Raw genomic sequence first — 26,712 nt, 5'->3', positions numbered from 1 at the left:
AGTCTATAAGTAAATTTAAGACTAATGAATGGCAAGTACAGTTCAGAGTAAATGTTGGCTGGCTCAGAGAGAATTTATTGCAAACTTCAGTTAGACCACAGGAGGGCAGCAAATGATCACATTTTCAAAAAGCATATCTTTTCGATGGATATGAAAGGTTTCTTTCACCGTGCACAATGTTGCTGTAACACACATTCTAACCTTTCAATTTAATAAACTTTAAGTCTCTTTGAACTGTCTGTGCAATAGTTCAAAACTGGCTTCATACTGGTTACAGAATTTTAGTATTAGTGAGACTTAATACATTACAGTATTGGCACACTTTATAAAACAACTGATAAATATATCACCTGTTATCATCATGTGGATGGAAGGTACAAGTCATTCCGCAGACCTGCTACTAATATAAATGCCTACAAATTTCACTGGCGACTTGTCCTTTCACATCACGAATGGATCAAACCCCTCGGTGTATATCCCAAAGCAGGACCAGGTGAAAAATATATCCATTCCAAAGCCAGGTGCATACTGACTCTGGCTACAGGCCTTGGGTCTCTCTTTCTTTAATTTACCTACATGTGGGTGTTGCTGGCTCACTACTACTTATTGCTTGTTGCTAGTTGCCTTAAGGATGTGAAGGTGCCTTTTTGAACAACTGCAGTCCAAGCTATAGGTTGACCTGCAATGCCCTTAAAGGAGAGAATTCCAGGTTTTGACTCAGGAATGGTGATAGATTTCCAAGTCAGAACAGTGTGTGTCTTGGAATGGGAACCTGTAGGTGAACGTCTTCTGCCATCCTTGTCCTTCCAAATGGGAGTTGTTATGAGTTTGGAAGATGCTGTCCAAGCTTCTTGGGTGAAATTCTGACTGCACCTTGTAGATAGTACACACTGCTTTTATTGAGCATTGGTGGTGGTGGAGGGAGTGGATGTTTATGGATGTGGTGTCAATCAAGCACGTTGTTTTGTCTTGGATGGTGTCAACTTTTTGAGTGTTGCTGGAGCTACATCCACCCAGGCAAGTGGGGAATATGCCATCACACACCTGAGATCAGGCTTTAGAGAGTCAGGTAGTGAGTATTCTCTGCAGCAATCCTAGCCTCTGACCTGCTTTTGTAGCCACTGTGCTTTTTGGCTAATCCAGTTCCATTTCAGGCCAATGCTAATCCCTAGGATAAAAGTTAAAAATCACACAACACCAGTGGATTACGATCATAAGGCTCAGATGTTAAAGCAACAGAACAATATATAATTGAACAATTATGTATGACACCATGATCTTTTGCTATAAATTCTATGTCTTATGATCCTACTCCACTTAGAGTAAAAAGTGAGGTCTGCAGATGCTGGAGATCAGAGCTGAAAATGTGTTGCTGGTTAAAGCACAGCAGGTTAGGCAGCATCCAAGGAACAAGAAATTCGACGTTTCGTGCCAGAGCCCTTCATCAGGATTCCTGATGAAGGGCTCTGGCCCGAAACGTCGAATTTCCTGTTCCTTGGATGCTGCCTAACCCGCTGTGCTTTAACCAGCAACACATTTTCAGTTCAGATCCTACTCCACTACCTACCTGACGAAGGAGCAGCACACCAAAAGCTTGTACTTTTAAGCAAACGTGTTGGACTGTAACTTGGTGTTGTGTGATTTTTAAACTTTGTCCATCCCAATCCAACACCAGCATCTTCACACAATCCCTAGGATGTTAACAGTGGGTGATTCAGTGATGGTGATACCGCTGAATTTCAAAGTGCGGCAGTTAGATTTTCTGTTGGTGTAGATGGCTATTGCCTGTCACTTAAAAAGCAGGAGACAGTTGACGAAACTTGAACGTGAATTTCCAAAAGGGGAAAAGTGAAGAGAGCCAGGGAATACCAGCTTAAAATTATGCAATTTCAAAAAAAAAGACATTAAATGCTGATGAAGGCTCTAATGGGCAAATTGTAATTATAATCTAAATTCCAGTGAGGAAATATTTATGTTTGTACACACCTACCAAAATTTGAAGAAAAGGATATGGACAATTCTTTATGTCAGTTAAGAAAAGAGTGAAATAAATGAAGTGGTCAAATGAAAACTGAACATTTGTGGGCAGCACGGTGGCACAGTGGTTAGCTCTGATGCCTCACAGCGCCAGAGACCTGGGTTCAATTCCTGCCTCAGGCGACTGACTGAGTGGAGTTTGCACATTTGCGTGGGTTTCCTCCGGGTGCTCTGGTTTCCTCCCACAGTCCAAAGACATGCAGGTCAGATGAATTGGCCATGCTAAATTGCCCATAGTGTTAGGTGTAGGGGTATGGGTGGGTTGCGCTTTGGCGGGTCGGTGTGGACTTATTGGGCCAAAGGGCCTGTTTCCACACTGTAGGATGGGTCCAGCATATGAATTAGAGAATCCCTACTGTGAGGAAAGAGTCTATTCAGACCATCGAGTCTGCACCAACCTTCCAAAGAGGAACCAACCCCGACCCAGACCTATCCCTGTACTTAGCATGGCTAACCCATCTAGCCTGCACATCCCAGGACACTCCAGGACATTTTTAGCACAGCAAATCCACCTCATCTTTGAACTGTGGGAGGAAACCAGAACACCTAGCAGAAATCCACACAAACTTGGGGAGACCGGTATGACTCTACGACCACACTGACAGTCACCTGAGGCTGGAATCAAATCTGTGTCTCTGGTGCTGAGAACCATGAATATTAAAATTTACAAATCACACCCATAGGAGGTTTCTATAAATAATGATACAATAATCAAGGCTATTCCAGCTGCATAGAAGTTGGATCCTGAGGCATACATGCAAACGCTTAGAAAATTAAGAATGCAGTCTGTGCAAACCTATATTAAACTTGAAAGAATACAGCAATTTAATTTTAACAGATGGATTTAGCATAAGGTCATGTATAAAACTCTTAGTGAAACAATTCTACTGGAAGAATTTAAAGCCCTTTTTAGTAGGATCTTGGGTTGAAGACCAGAATCATAGAGATGCACAACACAGAAACAGACCCTTCGGTCCAAATCACCCATGCCAACCAGATATCCTAAATTAATCTTGTCCCATTTGCCAACATTTGGCCCATATCCCCCATACCCTTCCTATTCACGCAAGCATCCAGATGTCTTTATCATGCTGTAACCGTACCAGTCTTCAACACTTCCTCTGGCAGCTCATTCCATACACCCACCATCCTTTGCGTGAGAAAGTTGCTTAAAGGGGACCTAAGAAATCTTGTCCCTCTTACCTTAAACCTATGACCACTGGTTTTGGACTCCTCTATCCTGGGAAAAAGACCCTGGCTGTTCACCCTATCCTCTCATGATTTTATAAATCTCTATAATGTCACCCCTCAGCCTCTTATACTCCAGGGTAAATGGCCCCAGGCTATTCAGCATCTCCCTAGAATTCAAACCCTTCAACATTGGCAACATCGTTGTAAATTTTTTCTGAACCCTTTCAAGCTTCACAATATCTTTGCTACAGCAGGGAGACCAGAATTGAATGCACTATTCCAAAGGTGTCCTCATCAATGTCCTGTACAGCCGCAACATGACCATCCAACTCCTATATTCAATGCACTGACAAATAAGGGCAAGCATACCAAACACCTTATTCACTACCCTGTCTAACTGTGACTCCACCTTCAAGGAATTATGAGCATGCATTCCAAGGTCTCTGTTCAGCAATACTTCTCAGGACCATACCATTAAGTGCCTACGTCATGCCCTGATTTGCCTTACCAAAAAGCAACACCTTGCGTTCATCTAAATTAAATTCCATCTGTCACTCCTCAGCCCATCAGATCAAGGTTCCGTTGTACTCTGAGATAACCTTCATCGCTGTCCACTACACCACGAATTTTGTTGTAAACTGCAAACTTACTTACCATTCCTCCTGTATTCACATCCAAATCTTTTAAATAAGTGATGAAAAGCAGTGAACGCAGCACCAATCCTTCCAGTAAGCTGCTGATCACAGGTTTCCAATCTGAAAAACAACCCTCAACCTCCACCCTCTGTCCTCCATCTTCAAGCCAATTTTGTATCCAAATGCCTAGCTTTCCCTAGATTCCATGTGATCTAACTGTGCTAATCAGTCTGTCCTGCAGAACCTTATCCAAAGCCTTGCTGAAGTCCATAGGGACAAAGTCCGCCACTGTCTTCATCATCTTCTTTGTCACTTCTTCAAAAAACTCAATCAAGTTAGTGAGACATAATTTCCACACACAAAGCCATGCTATCCTTAATCAGTTCTTGCCTTTCCAAATACATGTAAATCCTGTCCGTCAGAATCCCCTCCAACAACTTACCCACCACTGATGTCAGGCTCACTCATCTGTAGTTTCCTAGCTTTCCTCACCATCTTTCTTAAATAAAGGCACATTAGCCACCTTCACGTCTTCCAGCACCTCATCCACAGCTTTCAATGACACAAATTTCTCTCAGCAAGGAGCCCATCAATCACTTTCCTAGCTTCCCACAAAGTTATTGGACCTGATTAGGTTCCGGGGATTTATCCACCTTGGTGGCATTCAGAGAGATGCATGTCTGATGATTATGAGAGGATTCATAAAACGAAACTTTTTTTCCTGTCATCCCAATAAACTCGAGAGGATGAGAGAGTGAAAGGAAGACAAGTATTCCTCAGGAGTGGCAAACTGAAAATGCTCCAAGATCCTGTCTTCAGATCAGAAAGGTAGGTGTGGAGGGTGAAGAAAAGAAATCAAAGGCTAATGTCTTTCCTTTGTAATAAAGTTGGGTACACCTTCTTTGAGATTGTTGCAAGTTGTGAAGCAATCCATGCATTTGTTAATTATTGGGATTCATAAGAGTCCAAAAAGGAAAATCAAAAGGAAAATAGCACAGATCAAATTTAACTTTAACCATAACCAGGAAACTGAAGATAAACATTAATGTGGGGACCGCAGAAGAGGTAATAGTGATAGAAAGAGTTTTTTTTGTCAAAAGGAAAGATACCCCATCTTCTTGAAATTATTTAGCTAAACTCATAACTATAGCAAGAAACACAGAAGCTGCTCAAACCTTGACTTTTCAACCAAAGGAATTTGCCATTAGTCACATCGACCTTTGTGAAAATTTCACTCGGATAACTTTGGTAAATTTTCACCAACTGAGAGCATTGAATGAATTTCTCTTGGTGTCACCTTATTAGTTTAATTCAGGTCTGTAGAAATCTGAATAGTATAGTTAGGTTTATGAAATGGGACTGTGTCACAGTGCCCTTTTGGCTTTATGACAAGCAAAACAACTCACATTCTTATCATTGAAATTCAAGTTTCATTCATTGGTGTGGTATTTTCCTAGGCATGAAAAGATAAAGACGCTTTGTATCCTTTCTTAATGGCAGATGATGGAATTTCAATTCAATTTAAAAATATCTGAAATAAGAATCTAATAATAAGACCAAAAGACATAGGAGTGGAAGTAAGGCCATTCAGCCCATCGAGTCCACTCCACCATTTAATCATGGCTGATGGGCATTTCAACTCCACTTACCCGCATTCTCCCCGTAGCCCTTAATTCCTTGTGACATAATAATGATCATGAAATCTTTGAAAACCTCATCTGGCTAACTAATGTCCTTTAAGGAAATAAATCTGCCACCCTTACCTGGTCTGTCCTATATGTGACTCCAGACACACTACAATGTAGTTGACTCTTAACTGCCCTCTGTGTAATTAGGAATGACCAGTGACACCCATATCAGATGAATGAATGAACACATTATAAGGGTTTCTTTTAGCCTATAATCCCTTTCTGTGCCCATGACTTCACACACCATTCCCTAACTAAACAACCACTCACCCCCAACCCATTACACTAGCACCATTGGTCAGGCCCATCACGTGCTGTGACCATCCCCGCCACGTGCTGGGCATTGAGCGGGTGATGCAGTGCATCCTGGGAAGGTATCAGTACTGAGCAATCAGGAGCCAAGTGCCGTTAACGCAACCGGCCGGCCCGGCGCCTGCGCACTGTGGTCTGCCGTCTACGCTTGCGCAGTGCTGCCGCCGGTTCTCTCGAAAGAAGACTATGGCTGCTGAGGTGATGGACAACAGTTCGTGGACGTCGGTGAGGGACTTCACCACCCGGCACTTGTCGCTCAACCTGAGCGTGGACTTCCAGAGCTGCCGCATTGCCGCTTCAGCCGCGCTCACGGTGGAAGCTCTGCGCGATGGGTTGTCGGCTCTGGTAAGCTTCGGCGGCGGGGACCGTGTTTCCCCGACTGTAGAGAGAGTGAGAGATGGGGAGTGGGGTGCGGAGTCTAGGGTAAGGAGAGCAAGGCCGTGACACCGGGAGGGCATCCGGAGGTATTCCCGGCGGGGGAAGGAGTTCAAGATATTTGAGAGTGAGGGCGGGGAGCCAAGGGGTGTCCGTGACTGGGGGGGGGTCTTTGAGTGGGGGTGGGGTGGAGGTATTTGTGACAGTTGGACTATTTGTGTTACGCTATCTATCCACTGGCATGAAGAGTGAAAGCAGTTGATTTGGTACTATGATGCCTGATGAGTTTACCTTTTTGCAATGAGTAAGCTGAAAATGTGTTGCTGGAAAAGTGCAGCAGGTCAGGCAGCATCCAAGGAGCTGGAGAATCAACGTTTCGGGCATGAGCCCTTCTTCAGGAATCAGTCAGTGAAAATAGAATTAAAGGCTATTTGAATGTTAATCAAAGTAAAACTTGAGTGGGCTGCCATACGTAGAATATAAATAACAGCCTCACATGGTCAACATCCTGTCCTCCGGTCCCAATATCAGAGTCTAGATTAGAGTGGTGCTGGAAAAGCAGCATCCGAGGGTCAGGAAAATTGATGTTTCGGGCAAAAGCCCTTCATCAGGAATGAGGCCTAGAGTCCTCACTTTTGCCCAGTCCCACTATCAGGACAGACCTAGCTCTAAGGTGCCTGTACCTCTTGGAACTGAGCAGCAATGGGAGTCATCAACATTGACTCTGGATTCCCATTAAACTCAGAGCATCAAGTCAAACATGAGTAGCGGTACCCCTTGCTATGAACTGGAACAGAATGAGTGGTGATGGCATTTTCACAATCCAAAATTCCAGAATAATGTGTGTGCAAATGGGTCCAAATCAAACCATGGCAGATGGTGAAATTTGTTTTCAAAGAAGGCTCTTATATCACAGTGGTAGCAAATCTACCTTTGTGCCAAACTGTTCAGCTTCACGACCTTTTGCTCCAAAGGTATCAATAACACGTCTGCACAAGTTGATTAAAATATGTGAATCTGGGTGCCACTTGGAAGCACTGAAGATGGAGTGGGCATATAACATACTTAATTGTCCATGACCAAGAGTGGCTTAGTAGTGATACTTCCATCAGGCAAGGCACATGGCAACCCAACACAATGTGTGCTGGATTATGAGAGAAAATGTTTTACCTAGTTTTACTGATCTCCCTGTTGCAGAGGCATCCGTTCAAGACAGTAATGGATGGAATGAGCACTGAACAGTTCTGCTTGAGATGACCTCCTCAGTGTAAAAACAGGATTTCTCCATTGTGTTGTGGAGTAGATTCAAATCAAGTCTAATGTTGCCATCAAGCTAAAAGTCTAATGGTAGTCATTGAAAGGTGTCCCTCCTGTCATACTCCTGTACACCCTAAAACCGGAGGCTAACCTAATGTAGAAACAACACGGGACTACCAATATGAGGTGTCTCCAAGATATTCCCTAGTACTGCTATCCTCTGATGGCAGAATCTAAAGAGTGTAAATACTAAACCTCAAGTGGATGGTCCATCTTGTCCTCACGAGAGCCACAACATCTCACAACCCAAGTTTCAGTCAATTTGATTCACTCACTTAAAGAAATGATTGCAATAGATACAGCAAAGAGATGCTGGGCCAAGCTAACAGGCTGGTTATGGAGCTGATGAAAGGGAATCTAGGAATTACTTTTTATCAATGTGAGCTACATCAATACATCTCCAATACATCTGACTAAAGTGAAAAATTGCCCAGATGTGGCCTGTTTGCTGAAAGCATGATAAATTCAAACCTTCCAATGACTGCCCCATCAGTCGGTTCTTGATCATCCACAAAAGTAATGGAAGATGTCAACAGTTTGGATCCATGAACCCCTTTGAGTGCGCAGTAAAATTCAAGCCCTGAGGTAGGAGTGAAATGCAGTCCCTACTTGCAGAGCAGTGTACTACTTGCATTGATATAGCACTTTTTAACATAGAAAAATATTTCAAAGTGCTTCTCAATAACACCAAACAAAATTTAATGCTGAAATACGTAGGTATTATAAAAGATGATCAAAGCTTAGCTTGGGGAGGACCACCTTAAACAGGAGACCAAATTGAAATGGTTTAAACAGAATGTGACGGCTAAGTGTATGTCATAGAGATGTACAGCATGGAAACAGACCCTTCGGTCCAAGCCGACCAGATATCTCAACCCAATCTTGTCCCGCCTGCCAGCACTTGGCCCCTATCCCTCCAAACCTTTCCTTGCACCTCAAGACCCACTTCACCTTCAATGACAAGACCTATAAACGAATCAATGGAACACTTGTGGGATCATCAATATCAGAATTCTTAGCAGAAGCAGTAATGCAGAGACTCTAAAGAACCACCCTCCCCACAATCCAATCCAAACTTTGGATTTGCTATGTGGATGACATATTTGTCATCACAAAATGTAACAAATTAGAGGAAACTGACAAGATCACCAACAACATCCTTGCTGGCATAAATTTCACAGAAGAGAAAGAGAACAACAACAGACTCCCTTTCCTAGATATCACAGGTAGGAAACTAGCCTCCAAAAGACATGACCAACTATCACTAGTATCCTTACACATAGATGAAGGAGGACACCACTTCGACTGGGACAACACATCCATCTTAGGACAGGCTAAACAGTCATGCACAGGAATTCCTAGAGGTGTGACATTAAACCGGAACTCCATCAATAAATACATCGATTTGGACCCCATTTACCAACCTGAGAAAATGAACCAGAAAATGGTATGCCCCCACTCTTAACGGACTAAGACACACACATTGAAAGTGAGACAGAACACCAGCAGAGGCTCACTGATGACATTACCAAGCATGGTGATAAAATGTCTGAGAACAAACCCACCAGCTCAGCAAGCAAGCTTACAACCTGAACTGAGGTCATGAATAAGGTTTCAAGGTTGTGGAAGTGTACCAGCAGGCAAGAAGGTGGTTTGAAGTGTGTCTACTTCAAAACCAGGAGCATCAGGAATGAGGTGAGTGAACTTGCAGCATGAGTTGGTACCTGGGACTTCGATGTTGTGGCCACTTCGGAGACATTGATAAAGCAGGGACAAGGAATAGTTGCTGTTGGTTCTGGAGTTGAGATCTTCCAGTAAGATCAGGGAAGGTGGTAAAAGAGGGATAGGTGTAGCATTGTTAGTCAAGCGCAATACGGTGGCAGAAAAGATGCTTCATGAAGATTCGTCTACTGAGATGGTATAGGCTGAGGTTAGAAACAGGAACGAAGAGGTCACCCTGTTGGGAGTTTTCTATAGGCCTCAGAATAGTTCCAGAGATGTAGAGGAAAAGATTACAATGATGATTCTAGATAGGAGCGATAGTAACAGGGTAGTTGTTATGGGGGACTTTACTTTCCAAATATTGGCTGGAAACACTATAATTCGTGTACTTTTAGATGGGTCAGTTTTTGTCCAATATGTGCAGGAGGGCTTCCTGACATAGTATGTAGAAAGGCCATGTTGGATTTGGTACTGGGTAATGAGCTAGGCAAGTGCGGGGTTTTGGAGGTCGGTGAGCACTTTGGTGATAGTGACCACAATTGGTTCAGTTTACTCTAGTGATGGAAAAGGATAGATATATATTACAGGGCAAGAGTTATAGTTGGGGGAAGAGGCAATTATGATGCGATTAGGCGAGATTTAGGATGCATAGGATGGGGAAGGAAACTGGGCATGGGCATTGAAATATGGAGTTTGTTCAAGGCAAGGAGGAAATGGTCGAACAAGGGTACCATGGTTAACTAAAGAAGTTGAATCTCTTATCAAGAGGAATAAGGAGGCTTATATAAAAGATGAGATGTGAAGGCTCAATTAGGGCACTTGAGAGTTACAAATTAGTCAGGAAGGACTTAAAAGAGAGCTAAGAGGAGCCAGGAGGGGACATGAAAAGTGATTGGCAGGTAGAATCAAGGAATACTCTTAAAGATTTCTATACGTATGTCAGGCATAAAACTATGGTAAGATTAGAGCCAGTCAAGGACAGTAGTGGGAGGTTGTGCATGGAGTCCGAAGAGCTAAATTAATATCTTTCATCAGTATTCACATAGGAGAAAGACAATGTTAACAAGGAGAATACTGAAATATTGAGATACAGGCCATTAGAACAGACAGGATTGAGGTTCATAAGGAGGAGGTGTTAGCAAATCTGGAAAGTGTGAAAATAGATAAGTTCCCTGGGCCAGATGGAATTTATCCTAGGATTCTCTGGGAAGCTAGGGAGGAAATTGCAGAGCCTTTGGCTTAAATCTTTGATATCATTGTCTCCAGGAATAGTGCCCGAAGACCAGAGGATAGCAAATGTCCCCTTGTTCAAGAAGGGGGGGAGGCGACCCTGGTAATTATAGACCTGTGAGCCTTGCTTCTATTGTTAGAAAAGATTATAAGAGAGGATTTATAATAATCTAGAAAGGAATAAGTTGACTAGGGATAGTCAACATGGTTTTGTGAAGGGTAGGACATGCCTCACAAAACTTATTGAATTCTTTGAGGAGGTGACTAAACAGGTGGATGAGGGTAAAGCGAGTGATGTGATGCATATGGGTTTTGGTGAAACATTTGACAAAGTTCCCCATGGTAGATTATTGTGCAAAATGCAGAGGCATGGGATTGAGAGTGATTTAGTGATTTGGATCAGAAATTGGCTAGCTGTAAGAAAATGGAGGGTGCTGGTTGATGAGAAATGTTCATCCTGGAGTTCATTTACTGATGGTCAACCACAAGGATCTGTTTAGGGGCCAAAGCTGCTTGTCATTTTTAGAAATCACCTGGATGAGGGCGTAGAAGGAGGGTTAGCAAATATGCGGATGACACCAAGGTCGGTGGAGTCGTGGCTGGTGCAGAAGAATGTTGCCGGTTACAGAGCGACATAGGTAAGCTGCAGAGCTAGACTGAGAGGTGGCAAATGGAGTTTAATGAGGAAAAGTGTGAAGTGATCCACTCTGGAAGGATTAACAGGAATATAGAGTACTGGGCTAATGATAAGATTCTTGGTAGTATAGATGAGCAGAAGAGATCTGTGTTCATGTGCATAGATCCCTGAAATTTGCCACCTTGGTTGATAGGGTTGTTAAGAAGGCATATGGTGTGTTGGCTTTTATTGGTAAAAGGATTGAGCTTTGGAGCCATGAGATCATGTTGCAGCTGTACAAAACTCTGCGGCCACACTTGAAGTATTGTGTACAGTTCTGGTTGTCACTTTATCAGAAGGATGAGGAAGTTTTGGAAAGGGTGCAGAGGAGATTTACTAGGATATTGCCTGGTATGGAGGAAAGGCCTTTCGAGGAAAGGCTGATGAACTTGAGGCTGTTTTCATTAGAGAGAAGTAGTTAAAGAGATGACTTCGAAGAGGCATACACAATGATCAGAGGGTTAGATAGGGTGAACAATAAGAGCCTTTTTCCTTGGATAGTGATGGCTAGCACAAAGGGACATAGCTTTAAATTAAGGGGTGATAGATATAGGACAGATGTCAGAGGTAGTTTCTTTGCTCAGAGAGTAGTAAGGGTATGGAATGCCCTGCCTGTAACCACAGTGGACTCGTCAATATTAAGAGCATTTCAAAGGTTATTGAATAAACACATGATTGAATAGTATAGGTTAGGTGGCCTTTAGATTGTTGCACGGACCTGTGAAACCATAGAGCTGAAGGGTCTGTAATGTGCTGTTATGTTCAACGTTCAACCTGAGCTACAAATCTTCTCAAAAATTGGACTACCCTACTCTGGGGAAAAGATCTTGACCAGTCACCCATCCGTGATCGTCATGACTTTATAAACTTCTATAACGTAACCCTCCTGCCTCCACTCCAGGGAAAATATCCCTAGCGTATTTACCTCATCTGTATAGCTCATACCCTCACCCTGGTGACATCTTTGGAAATCATTTCTAAGCCCTTACAAGTTTCACACATCTTTCCTATAGCAGGGAGGCCAGAATTGAATGCACTATTCCAAAACTAGCTTAACCAACGTCCTGCACAGCCACAGTATGACCTCTCAACTCATATTCACTGCACTGACCAATAAAGGTAAGTGTACCAAGTGCCTCCCTCACTAACCTGTCTACCTGTAACTCCACTTCCAACGAACTATAAACCTACACTCCAAGGTCTCTTTGTTCAGCAACACTCCGTAGAACTTTACCATTAAGTGCATAAATCCTGCACTGATTTACCTGACCAAAATGTAGCACCTCATTTATCTACGTTAAATTTCATCACCCCATTGGACCACCTGATCAAGGTTCTATTGTACGCTGAAATAACCTTCTTCGTTGTCCACCACATCATCTATTTTTGTGTCAGATGCAAACCTACTCACCATACCTCCTATATTTGCAGTCAGATCATTACCTGTATATAAATGACAATCTGGTGGCTCGATAGTGAATTTGGAATAGGATTGTAGGTGAACGCTTACTAAATTAAATAGTCTTACACTTAGAAAATATCATAGTAGATGACTGAACTCAGGATTAAGATTTAGACATTATTCATTTGAGAACAATTTTTTTGATGCATTAAAACAGATACATTTCTGATTCTTGTGATTGGTCACCCTGATTTTGAATCCGGTTACACGTGGTGTTCCTCCATCTGAATGGAATACTGTGAATGGCTGTAGCAACATTGAGCCATGAAAGTCATTGAGCTACTTTGGCAAATCCATTCCTGTACAGAACCTTGGTATGTGGACTTGGATACATCATGATAATTACATACAAATGTTGCTGATGTGGAACTTTGTTTTTCACAACTGTATAATTACACTATCTGTGCAATTTATTATCCCTTATGTTCCTCCTGATAAGCTGTTGCTGTTGAAACACTGCCATTGCTGACTTGACTTAATTTATTTCTAAAAGTTAGCACGTGTTGCTACCATTGCTCTCTTTCCAATTTTCACTTCCCTTCTAAAGGCAGAGGCTCCTGCTGCAATTTCTTTTCAGGTGTGTATATATAGACTTGTGCTTATGTGAAATTGAATTATAATTAATTCTGTCTAAAAGGGTTTGTAGGTTTAAGATAGCAAACAAAGCAAATCTCATATTTAAACATATACTTTCAAATTCAGGGTTTTCAGTTTTTAAAAGTCATTCGCAAGTTGCAGATGTCACTGGCCAAGATAGTATTTATTACCCACCTGTACCCAGTGGGCAGGTGAGAGTCATCTGCATTACTGTGGGTTTGGAATCGCATGTAGGCCAGACCAGGTAAGAATGGCAGATTTCCTTCCCTGAAAGGACATTAATGAACTAGATAGGTTTTCCAGTGATCAGCAGCAGTTTCACTGTCATCATTAGACTCTTTATCCTAGATTTTTTAAAAATTAAGTTCAGTTTCCACCATCTGCTGTGGTGTGACTTGAATCTGGGTCCCCAGAAATTTACGCAAGTCTCTGGATTAATAAACTACTTATAATATCACTAGCAGTCACTTCCTCTGTAATGAAGTTACAACCATACTTTCTGCTTTTACAATTTAATATATCTGCTTCACTATAACACTGATATCTAACTGTGAATTTTTCACTTTTTATTTACAGATCTTGGATACCAGGGACCTTAAAATACTCCAGACTACAGTCAATGGACAGGAAGTCAAGTTTACACTTGGAAATAAACACTCTTATAAAGGAACGCCCTTGACAATTAATCTTCCATATAAATTACTGCGGTATGAAGCTGAAACTTCGTAAATTTTTTTGCTTTATTTAATCATCCAGTAATTGGTATCAAATCTTGTTACTTAATGCTCACTAATTTCCCATGGAGTTGCTCATGGGAGTCAAATTTTCAGATGAGGCAAAATCAAGAGAGTGGAATGATTGGACCAGGATTATTGGATTTACTCACTTTTGAAGATGTGGAATATGTCCTTATGTTTATACACTTCTGTATAGACTCCATGAGTGTGTTCACAATGAAAACTGCCGATAGGAAAGTTGCACCCTAACTGCACCCTCTTGCTGTGATGCAACACCCTCATAGATCAGAATTTTTGATAACAGACTGGAATGATGACATTTTATAATGACTTTTTCACTCAAGGTGATTTTTAAATTTATTGGTTGGCCATTCCTTTTGTAATTCCCTTCGCACTTAGATTTGTAATTGATACATTAAATGGCATGTTTACACAGGACCAGAGATATTTTTAAAACCGTCTGTTTTCTTTGTTTCTGCAACATCTAGTTTTAACCTTTTCCTCCCTGCCCCTGTTTCTTTTCACTAAATTCACAATGAGCTGGTCTATGTTGCTTGTCCTGTCCTTATTGATGCAAAATTGAGACAGTTCCCAGCCTCTTTCAGCTAATTTCCTGTGATACAAGAGCTGGACAAAAAATTCAAGAAATGTATTTTCACATAGACAGTTCCATGGGTGGTGACTAGTGTCTAGTACTTTTCTAATAACTTAACTTATCTTTCCTTTTTGAATATGAATGGCAAATTTTGGTGAACAATTGAACTGAAAACTGGATACTTAAATCAACTCTACTTCTTGAAATAGGATTCCAACCTCTCTGGAATTATCACAAAGTCATCCTTTATTTACATGTGCATAATACTTGACTGGGGTCTGGCTTCCTCTGAGCCAGCTGCAAGAGTGACCAGATCCTCTGACATGCCGGTTTATATTTTTCTTACAATAAAGAAAAACAAAATAAAATCAAAACAAAGTCTACCTGAAACAAGGGCGAAGAGACAAAAAGGAAAACTCTCCTCAGATGGAAACCCAACAGCAGTAAGGAACATACTGACTGTGTGGTCCAGGCAGTTCAGAGGTCATTCCCCTCTCTTTTAGAGAGAGTCCTTTCACCACTGGTCCAGCTCTGTGAACAGCATGTCTGACACTCCAGTTTATTATCTGTCAGCCAAGACTCCCTGGTAGGGGCTGTTAATCTGGTCCAATCAGAGAACTTATGCATTCTATAAGGTCCACCTGGCTGACCTCATTAAAATAGGCCCACACGCACACACTTATTGAGATTCTTTTAGCAACTTGAATCTGTGTTTTTAGTACTCTGGTACATACTTAATCGCAACCCAAGCAAAATGCTGTTGACACTGGAAATCTGAAATTAAAAACAAAATGCTGAATAGAAAACTAAAACGTTAGCTGTTTTACCACATTTTGTATAGTGCTTATTTTTACTGTGGAAAGCAGTGGCACAGTCCTGCAGTACAGAAGAGGCCCTGCAGCTCATCAAATCTGTACCATCAAAAATATACCCTAATGTACACGAGTCCCACTTTTCCACACTCGGTCCATCATCTTCAATGTAAGACATTTCAAGTACTTTTTAAAGGTTGTGAGTTTCCCATTTCAACTACACTCCCAGGTAGTGCATTCGACCCCACTGCCCCATGACCAAAAGGTTTTTCCTCTAGTCCCCTCCAAACCTCCTGCCTTTTCACTTTAAAATTGAATCAAGTGTGTTGCTGGGAAAGCACAGCAGGTCACGCAGCTCCGAGGAGCAAGAGAGTTGATGTATAAGGCATATTCCTTTCATCAGGAATGAGGCTTGTGGGCCTGGGGTTGGGGGGAAGGTAGCTAATAAAGTGATAGATAGATGAAGGTGTGAGAGAAGGTGATGGACAGGTCAGGAGGGCGGTGCCCAGTTGGAGGTTTGGGACTAGGATAATGTGGGAGGAGGGGAAATGAGGAAGCTGTTGAAATCCACATTTATCCCGTGTGGTTGCAGGATCCCAAGGTGGAACATGAGGCATTCTTCCTCGAGGTGTCGGGTGGGAACGGTATGGTGGAGGCTCAGAACCTGCATGTCCTTGACTGAGTGGGAGGGGGAGTTGAAGTGTTCAGCCACAAGGCAATGGGGTTGGTAGGTGCAGGTATCGAAGAGATTTCTCTGAAATGATCCGCAAGAAGGCGTCCTGTCTTCCTGATGTAAAGGAGACCACATCAGTTGCAACAGATGCAGTAGATGACATTGGTAGAGGTACAGGTAAATTTCTGACGGATGTGGATTGTTTCAAAGAACATTTCTAGGACAGCCGCACCCATCAATCCCACTGCTTCATAGCTGAACAATTCAACTCCCCCCTCCCACTCCATCAGAGATATGCAGGTCTTGGCCGCCTGTACCGCCAAACCATTACCACCTAACGACTGGAGAAATAACGCCTCATATTCCGCCTTGGGACTCTGCAGCCACACAGGATAAATGTGGATTTCAACAGCTTCCTCATTTCCCCTCCCCCAACATTATTAAAAGTCCCAACCTCCAAATCAGCACCGTCCTCCTGCCCTGTCCATCACTCTCCCTCTGACCTATCACCTCATCCCTCATCTTCATCCACCTGTTGGTTTCTCAGCTACCTTGCCCCCAACCCCAATCCCCTCCCATTTATCTCTCAGCCCCCAACCCACAAGCCTCAGCCCTAATGAAGGGCTTATGCCCAAAACATCAATTCTCATGCTCTTCGGATGCTGCCTAATCTGCTGTGCTTTCCCAGCAACACCCTCTAGTCTGATCTCCAGCATCTCCCACTTTGAAATTATCCACCCGTATTACAGAGCCCTTACTGAGGGGAACAGCTGCTTTCTCTTCACCCTGTCCGTGCACTTCAAAATCTTATACATCTCTAACAGTTCCCCTTCTAGCCTTTGCTGCTCCAATGAAAGCAACCCAAGGTTATCTCTTCGTAGCTAAAGTATTCCATTCCAAGCAACATCCTGATGAATCTACTTTGCTCCCCAATCAGTGCAATTGCTTCCTTCCTGTCAAGTATGATGACTAGAGCTGCACACAGTACTCTAGCTCTGGCCTAAACAAAGTTCTGTCCAGCTCCAACATGAATGCCACTGTAACATGAGTACCAATGTTTGCTATCTCCCCTCCTTTTTGAGTTCAGAAGGATGAAGAATTGAGAAATTTAAAATTATGAAAAAGAAGTTTCTTATGGGGGAAATCCAGAAATACTGGAGCACACAATCTTTACATTGGAGTCAAAAGGAGACTTGGAAATATTTTTATGTGCAGTAAAGGGAAGTCTGGAGTTTTTTTCTCTTTCACCGCCTATCCCTACATTTTCAAATAAAAAGACTGGATGCTGGACAAATTAAGAGCTTTGTTGGGTAAGGAAGGAAATTAAGGGATATGGAACACACAGTTTCAGACCAACCAAGATCTTATTTCTTGATGGAACAGGTCAGAGCAGGTGAATTGACCCTCTGTGCTGTTTGCCAGTAATTTTAACAGTTCAAGTAATTGACGAGGAAACGAAATGAAAATCCGTATAATTATTCACTTTTTTTTTAAAGTGTATAGTGCCAAACTTCATTCAAAGCTTTGATCAGATTCAGAGCAATGATTCAGGTGGTGAGTAGTAAAGGTAATGAGTTCATCAGTGGATAAATGTTGCTGAAAACTATACTAGCAACTTTAGACCTGATCAGAACATTGAATATGTATCATTTTGTAGTCAATATTATTAAAAAAAATCCTGAATTATTAGAAAAGTTAAAGATGCTGTTTGTATCCGTGTAAATTTGTACTGAAAACAACAATTGCTGGACATCACAGCAGGCCAGGTAGCAACCATGGAGAGAGAGCAATCTAATATTTCGACTCTAAGTGGCTTTTCATCACAGTGCCTTGATAGTTGTCTGACCAATGGCTTCATCACACGTTAAAGTGATTCACAATATTGGAGTATTAATGAATAATTTAAATATGTCTGTTATAATCCGACTTATTGTAGAACCAATATTAATCATTTTTGGCTCAATAAATATAACAGTAAAAGTGGCATCAGGAATAGAGCAACTTGGTTGGTTATCCATATTAGTCTATGATTAGATTAGATTATATTACATTCCCTACAGCGTGGAAACAGGCCCTTCGGCCCAACAAGTCCACACAGACCCTTCGCAGAGTAACCCACCCAGATTCATTTCCCTCTGACTAATGCACCTAACACAGGGGGCAATTTAGCATGGCCAATTCACCTGACCTGCACATCTTTGGACTGTGGGAGGAAACCCAGGCAGACACGGAGAGAATGACAGTCGCCTGAGGCTGGAATCGAACCTTGGGACGCTGGTGCTTTGAGATAGCAGTGCTAACTGCTGAGCCACCATGTCACCCTTAACAGGAGTTGCTAAAAACAGAAGGATAAACTTACAATTCTAACGTGTAGGGCAGCACGGTGGCACAGTGGTTAGCACTGCTGCCTCACAGCGCCAGAGACCTGGGTTCAATTCCCACCTCAGGCGACTGACTGTGTGGAGTTTGCACATTCTCCCCGTGTCTGCGTGGGTTTCCTCCGGGTGCTCCGGTTTCCTCCCACAGTCCTAAGATGTGCGGGTCAGGTGAATTGGCCATGCTAAAATTGCCCGTAGTGTTAGGTAAGGGGTAGATGTAGGGGTATGGGTGGGTTGCGCTTCGGCGGGTCGGTGTGGACTTGTTGGGCCGAAGGGCCTGTTTCCACACTGTAAGTAATCTAATCTAATCTAATCCAAAGATGCCTTCCATGTTATTAGGCCAGCTTCAATGTGCTAGTTTTGAAGCATTCATTAATGCACAGCAAAATGTGATAAATTTATCAGTTAATCTGTTGTAATTTTGACAAAAGGAGCAGGTATTTTCCATAAAGAGCTGTCTCTTCCCCAGATAGTGCCGGGGTCTTTTATATCCATAACAAAGCAGGTTTAATGTCTCTTCTGAAGATGGCTACAATACAGCATTAAAATGTTGTGCCATGTTTACATAAAGCTGGGATCATTTGACCACACTCAAAGTTTAAAATCAAACAACTTCCAATTGAATTAAATTTAGACCACTTATCTAGTCCAGGGTGGATGATGCCATAGGTGGGCTCTTTTCATTTCATTTCTACTCCACTTTCCCACAGGAAAGACTGGATAGCAAATAGAAGTGGGAATCCTGGCATATTTACGTTTCCCTCCGTTTAGGGCTATGAGGCACTATAAGTGTTTTGGTTGCTCTCATTATTTAGATTAACTAATTTAACAGGTTGTAAAGACAAAGATTTTTTGGTCCACGTGCCTTACACTATCCTCCAGGGTTGATGTATGACTAGTGCTAATTGGTACTGATTTGTACCATTTCTAATTCTACAGGGGCCAGCATACAGTGGTGGAGGTTATTTATGAGACATCACCAGAAGCTTCAGCTTTGCAGTGGCTCACTGCTGAGCAAACAGCTGGGAAGAAGCACCCATACCTGTTTAGCCAATGTCAGGTACAACACTTAAAATACCTAATTTTTTAAAAATTACATTCTTGCAACGGACTTCTGTTTGTTTAACTGCAGCTTACATCTGTGTTAATAGTTAGAACAATTGAACAATTTTCCAAATTCTGTTGGTTCACCCTGTATAGTTTATAATTGATATTGAAGATAATTTTACTCAGAACTGGGAACAGCAATCAATCTGTAAATTAATAAAAAGCTCTAATGCATCCTTGGTGTTGAGGTCGACTTCGGCATTTTATTGGGAATAGTTGAAAACGCTTCAAGATCAGAGTAGGTCATTTGGCCCCTTGAGCCTGTTCTGCCTTTCAATAGGATTATGACTGACTGAACGCTCTTCAAGCCCATTTTCCTTGTAACCCTTTATTTTCCCTGCTCATCAAAAATCTATCTCAGCCTTCAAGACTCTGCCCTCACAGGTCTCTCTGGCAAGGTGTTCAAAGACACTCCGTTCACTGAGAGAAGAAATTCATCCTCCTCTCATTCTTAAAATGGTGACTATTTATTCTAAAGTCAATTAAACAAAACTGAAGTTTGATTAAATTTGTCCCATATCTGAAAGCCTGATCATATTTAAGGTAACTGAAAGATGAAAATTTGTTAAAAATTCAATTTAATATCATTGTGATCACCTTTGACCTTTAGATGCTCTTATTCCTGATGTTATCAAGGGCACCATTTTTTTTCATTCATGAAACCTAAATGTCAAATGTTCAAATCTGATTTAAAATTAGTCTAATGGATTGGCTGAGAGTCTTTTTTGATCAGGTTTTATTTTTGGACATGCACAAATAATTTATACAAGCTTAATAATTCTGTATTAGCACCATTAAAGCAATTCTGTTGTTAAATATCTAATTCCAGATACGTACTCTGCCTTGGGTCTGTCTTTCTAAATTACATTGTTTTAAATTATCTGATTGTCAAATTCTTCCTAATTGTATGCATTCCAACAATATCATTTATATAGTGTATTAAAGTAATAAACGGTAGATCTTCAGGCATCTTTCAAATCAAATTTAACATCAAGTCACAGAATATTTTAGGCAGATGTCCAAATGTTTGATCAAGGATTTGGATTTGAAGGAAGGAAAAGAGGTCTTTGGATTGGGGAGTGGGGTTGTGGTGGGGAGACATTGCAGAGCTCAGGGTCTTGAAGTCAAGGACCAGAGGTGGCAGTGCTGGAGTGAGTAACAGGAGAGTGTAACCATGGTTTGATGGTATTAACAGCAAGGATGAGAATTTAAAAATCAAGGCATTGCTTAATTGTCACTGAACCTACAGGAGATGGGTGAGCAGAAATTGGTGAGAGTTAAGTAGAGGTTAGAATTTTGGATGAGGCTGTTGCTGTGGCCTCCAGTTAGGACAGCCAGATGTGTGATGAAAGAATCAACACCACAAGTCCAGCAAGGATGAAATGAACAGCTATGGCAATGTCAGATCATGTTATTAGGCTAAAAATAGACAATCTTATAGGGAATATGAAAAGAAAGCTGGGGCAAACATGACACCAAGGTTGCAAACCATCTCTTTCAGCCTCTGAGAGAAGTTAACGGCTGAGGAATATTTTGCAACTAAGGCAGATGTAATGTCTTCCGTCTTCTTCATAGTTGGAAATTTCTGCTCATTCTTAATAGATGTTAGATAGTTTAATTTAGAGATAGTGGAGGGGATGAGAGAGGTGGAAATGAGGTAGAATCAAATACCGTCGAAGTTTTCTGTGGCGAGCAGTGGAAGCTGAGTCATTGAATGTAAGTAAGACTGAGTCAATCAAGATATTGGTTGACATTTGGGTGTTATCGAAAAACTAGCAGGAAGTTGCATTAAAGCCAAATCAAATCAGCCATGATCTTGTTCCTGTTCTAAGGAAGGGTCACTGGACTTGATGTTAATTCTGTTTCTCTCTACAGATTCTGCTGTACCTGTTAATTTTGCCAGCCATATCTGTTGTTTTTCTTTGAATGGTGGAGCTGGTTCACGAGGGTGAATGGCATGCTGCTCCTATTTCTTTTGATCTTAATTTTCCAAATTGACCCATTATAGGCCAAAGAGTCATTACATACATATGTCCTAATGATAATAGCATTAATGTTAGAGTTATGTTGGCTCCAAGAAAGAAGCCTTCTAGTAACTGTTTGGGATCATGGCTTTGGAACTAGAGTTAACCGAGTATTCTTAATGTAAAAATTGCTAAGTCAAGCTGATTTTATTTCTGCTGTTACATCATTTAACTGATAAAGTGCTTGATTATTTATAGCTATTAAAGTTAAATTTTAATGGCTGGACTGTATAATTGTTATTGTGATTTTTTAAAACTCTATTCATAGGCAATACATTGCAGAAGCATGGTCCCTTGCCAGGACACACCTTCTGTGAAAAGCACGTACTATGCCCGGGTATGTAACCTCGTAAGCTAGATAATGAATGGAAATTTATTGCTCCAATTTGACAAAGGTTGATTATTTTATTGCTAGCGTTGCTGCATTGTTGCTGGACCAGGCTGCCACAACTTTTTGCTAAGTACCTACAAATTTAAGCAGTTCCCAATTTGTGTAGAAAGAATTCATCTTCATCTTCATTTCATTTCATTGGGCACTTCTAAACTTTAAGTCAGCCAGTTTGTAACAGTACTGAACTTTGTGCCTTAGTTTGTATCTCCTGTTGGCTGTCAAGGTCATATAATCTGATCTGTCAATGTCTCCAAGCTTGCTGTTTGTTTGACTGACACAGAGAGTCTCTTGATTGTGATCTACTTTTAATGTTTGTTCAATTTAACTTCATTTTATCATCTACCTGTCCATGCATACTCCCAAAATATTTTCATATGGTCATGATCCAAAAGAATAAAGGTGACATTTACTGAAACTTGACTATGCTTCTCTTGGCACAGATTTTACTTCCTTTAGCCTTTCACATACTTTTTGAAACATAAAGTAGAACTAAACTTCACTTGTTGGATGAAAAAGGGAAATATGTCAGTAAAGAAACAGTGAAGATACTAGATAGTATCCAATGTCATCATTTTACCTGACTGCAGGTAATTTTAATTATTTTAAAGACTGCTATACTGTGCAAATGACCACTTATAACGTTACAAAATCTTTTGACTTTTGTTTTATTCTGTTTTCAACTTTGCAATTAGAATATTTTTCAATGGATCAAGGCTGCTCAACAGAGTCTTCTCTTGATTCTGCTATAATCTAATTTATCATTTTCCCTCTTTTTAACACCAGTTCTTTATGGTCTCTGACTCCAATTTGAGAAAGCATTCTGTTTCTAGCTAGTGACTTTGGATCATTGAAATCAAACACCAGTAGACATATTAGAATAATTCTTTATGACATATCTGTGGTAATTTCCCTCCTTGTTCATTCCCCCTCTGCCTGTAACATGGGGTGTGAGCCAATCTTTCTGCTGCTGCTTTGGTCTACATTAATGTCTACAGATTAATGCCTACATTAATCCCACAGGCACAAAATTAGTTAGAGGCAGTGATAACACTGGGTGCAAGGGAAGTCTAGTGATGAACAGTCATTTTTCAAAATGTATTGGAGTCCATCATGGATTGGTTTAGCCAAATGACCTGTATCTATGAGTATGATTTCAAAATCCTCTGGGGCCCTGTATTTTTATTTTATATTAATGATTTTGATTTGGATAGAGAGCTATAACTGCAAAGTCCACAAATATTAAATATCTAGAACAGAGACTAGGCTAGGATATGACAGATGAAATTTAATGCAACATAGCTTGAGGTTTTAATTTTGGAAGGGCGAATCAGGAGTGATCATATAAACTAAATAGTATTATGTTTTTAAGGGAACACAAAATCAGAGGTCTAGTTGTTCACATAGAGAAATCTTTAAAGTTGACCAGGCAAGTTCATAAAACCTTTGGATCATATCAGGTTTTCATAGGATGTAGAAGTTACAGGCAAGGCTAGAATTTGTTGCCTGTCCCAAAGAATGGGATTGCCTTGATCGTATAGATAAAGGCATCACATATACAAACAATAAAGTTAAGCTAAACCTTTCAAAAACAAAAATGATACAAGGATAAGGGTCTTTCAGTCACGTGGAGAAAGTTTAGAGGATATTTAATGATATTCAGTATTGAGGAGTTTTGATGAAGGAAAGAGGAGAAATAGTTTTCAGTGGCAGAAGCTTAGTAACCAGAGGATACAGGCAAAAGAATAGTTCATAGAACCCCACACAGGAGATGAGATTTTTATGTAGCAAGGTCTGCTCTAGAATCTACTTCCTGTTTGAAATAGTTTCAGTAGTAACTTCCAAAAAGAAATTACTTATATCCCTGAAAAATAAAAGAAAATCCTGCAGGGAGGTGGGTAGGGAAAGGGACTAATTGAAAAGTTCCTTCAAAAAGCTCCACAGCGTGAATGGCCTCCTGTGTTGTACGATTCCATGATTTTATTTGAAGAGAAGCTGTTAGACAATTTTGAAGCAAAAACATTTTGAACAATTGCATTATTATCTGTAGTGTTGCTGTGTTTTTATTCTTTCACCACGTTACTGAGAATAAATGATCAGTTGTTTGTTTGTTTTTTCCTTGCATTTAGGTATCTGTACCAAAAGAACTTGTTGCTCTTATGAGTGCTAACCATGATGGGGAATTGGCTGATAACAAAGATGACAGCAGAAAGATTTACTGTTTTCAGCAAATGGTAGGCATGGGAAGGGTCTTAAATTAGATCAGAAAGTATTATAACCTATAATGATTTTTTTTTCAAAAACATCTTTCACTGATGTTTGCATCTTATACAAAAATTACGAATTTAATATCCATGGTTTTAGTTGCTATTTTTAATTGCAACCCCATATCTTTGATTCTTTCTTTGTGCATGGATCACCTGGATTTGAAGATGCTGACAGACATTAATAAATAACATCTTTTAACTTGAAAGAGGTTGTTGTGGGTCATTTTTAAATTTGAGTTTGGGGGAAAACGTCAGAGTCGAAGTTAAAATGAAATAAAATGCCTCTGTTTATGGACAGAAGAGGAGAAAGATAAAGGAATTCAGTTTACCTTTCTGCACTATCTGTAGTACCTGGAAGTTCATTGAATAGAACCTCATGACAAGCTGATTGATAAATGGTTAAGATATTTTGTTTTAATAGTTCAGTTTGGTTGGAACTTGGACCTAAGCTTTTCCATCTGCAATGCTTTACATGGGCTCTATTTCCAGTGTGTGACAGTGTGGTGTTGGGTATTGTGACAAATACCAACAGTAATGTTATTTGAAGGGAATGTTTAGGATCAGAAACCTTGTTCTATTGTTAATCTTCTATTTAATGCAATTGGTAAATGTAATGGAATTTTGATGAAGTAGAGAGCAAAAAGTCTAATTAAGCATTTGAGTTTTTTATTCTCATGGTGAAGGGAGTATTATAGTGGCAAGAATGGAATTTTGACTAGCTTTTATTGCTTTGCTATCTTGGTCTTTTTACCCTTGCAGTATGACACCAAGCTGTGTCACGTTTATGTAAGAAAATGGTTAGTGTAAAAATTTATAATTTTCGTAATCTTCCTACCTGACTGCTCTAAGTAAACATCTTGAAGTGCTGGGAAAAATAGAAATTGAAAATCCATCTAAATTTCTATTAAGATTTTAATATCTAATGGAATTGAACATTTTTTTTAACTTTATATTGAGGATATATAGTGAGAGCTATAAAATCTGGTAAAGCTCGTCCAGTGCACTCAGTTATTGTGCTTAGTATGTTGGTGGGGTCACAAGGTGGAATGATCAGCTGTCTCTTTAAGGTGTGAACACGGGGTGTCATGTTTAGGATCTGGACTAATTTCTAGGCCCTGCTTCACAATAATCCAGGACAGGAAGACTGGATAAAATTATTGAATGGAGACTTTCATGAAAGACAATATAAAGGATCTTATTTCAACTGTGACAAATGTTAGGAATAAGTCATCAAACAATGACAGACGCAAAAGGTCTGGGATTATTCAAACTATAATTGCATACTGCACTGCAAACAAATGATTCCTACTCCTAATTGACTTCTCTTTATATCAGTGAACGACTTAGTACAAAATACTGTTTTGATTGTCAACACAGTTAGATGATTTGCCCTTAACCAATTATTGTCAAAACTTTGAAGTCGAAAACACAGTGAACCATTCTCCCAGTAATCAAGCCCCAAATTTGCAGCTTATTTGAGGCAAAACAAAATTGTAAAGTGATGATTTATATATAAACATTTATATCTTATTTTCCAATCATCACTATTTGTTACAGTTAGTCTTGCAACAGATATAAAATATTATTTTCTCAACACTGAACTATATTTTTCTCTCGAGGTTCCGATGCCAAGCTACTTAATTGCACTAGTTGTTGGATCTTTGGAGAGCAGGTATGTTTTAAAATTATTGCAGTACTTGAAGGCAGAGACTTAAATTTCAAATCCAATATTTCCTGAAAGCATGATAACATTAGGAAGCGTGAAACATTTAATCCAGTCAGTCATGAAGTACAATGTTATCTTTTTGCCATTTCTGTCTTGTTGTATGGCCACTTAACTTCCAAGAATTAGTGTAAGATCACATTTGTCTTATCTGCTGTTCCTGGTGATTTCTTGTATTTGTTTTCTGTGAAATTTAGCACAGGCATACACTTTCTAAAGTCGCTCCAAGAATGTTTCTCTGCAACCATATTTTCTTTTGCAATGGACAATTGTGGTTTCATATCAGCTTTAGGAAGGGAAAAATCTTTCTCTATTTCTGTGCTTGACTTTGGACCTTGGCTATATTAGCTGAGCTGGAGAATCTTTTAATTTTATAAATTATTTATATTTATCAATTCATCTATTGCCTTGGAACAATGGCCATTCCACGTGATGATCATTTGGAACGCTGACCTATGTTTGCGATATATCCGGTGGTATAATCCAGTTCAGAAATGCTAAAGGAAATTGGTCCCATCATTCTCAACAGTGAAAATATGTGCAAACCATTGTTTTTCGCTGTCCAAAGAGCGTACCTGATTTCTACTGGTGCATATTGTGGGAATATTCCTTTGTGCGGGTGACAGAAACTATTTTCTAATATTAGAAATGTAAAATACTAATATGATAGTTGTGATCAGTTGGAGGTCGCTCAGCTTCTGTTTGTTCCTTCACCTAACTCCCTTTATTATACCTAATTGGTTCTTAAGTGATTCTGGACTTTTTG

The 26,712-nt window shown here is 40.4% G+C and overlaps 1 protein-coding gene across 1 annotated transcript in view; it reads left to right on the top strand.

Moving 5' to 3' along the window:
• The first annotated feature begins 6,035 nt into the window (after positions 1–6,035).
• Positions 6,036–26,712, top strand: part of lta4h (leukotriene A4 hydrolase) — a 67,603-nt gene continuing 46,926 nt past the window's right edge. The window contains exons 1-6 of the mRNA XM_060843283.1: positions 6,036–6,208; positions 13,819–13,949; positions 19,377–19,497; positions 21,837–21,905; positions 24,086–24,190; positions 25,843–25,895. Coding sequence (XP_060699266.1) covers positions 6,050–6,208; positions 13,819–13,949; positions 19,377–19,497; positions 21,837–21,905; positions 24,086–24,190; positions 25,843–25,895 — 638 coding nt within the window. The 5' untranslated portion in view covers positions 6,036–6,049. The remainder of the gene's footprint in view (positions 6,209–13,818; positions 13,950–19,376; positions 19,498–21,836; positions 21,906–24,085; positions 24,191–25,842; positions 25,896–26,712) is intronic.

The sequence above is a fragment of the Hemiscyllium ocellatum genome, chromosome 23 (assembly GCF_020745735.1).
Source record: "Hemiscyllium ocellatum isolate sHemOce1 chromosome 23, sHemOce1.pat.X.cur, whole genome shotgun sequence".
NCBI classification, from domain to species: Eukaryota; Metazoa; Chordata; class Chondrichthyes; order Orectolobiformes; family Hemiscylliidae; genus Hemiscyllium; species Hemiscyllium ocellatum.
The sequence above is the reverse complement of the archived record's forward strand: the minus strand, read 5'-3'. Positions and strand labels throughout refer to the sequence as shown.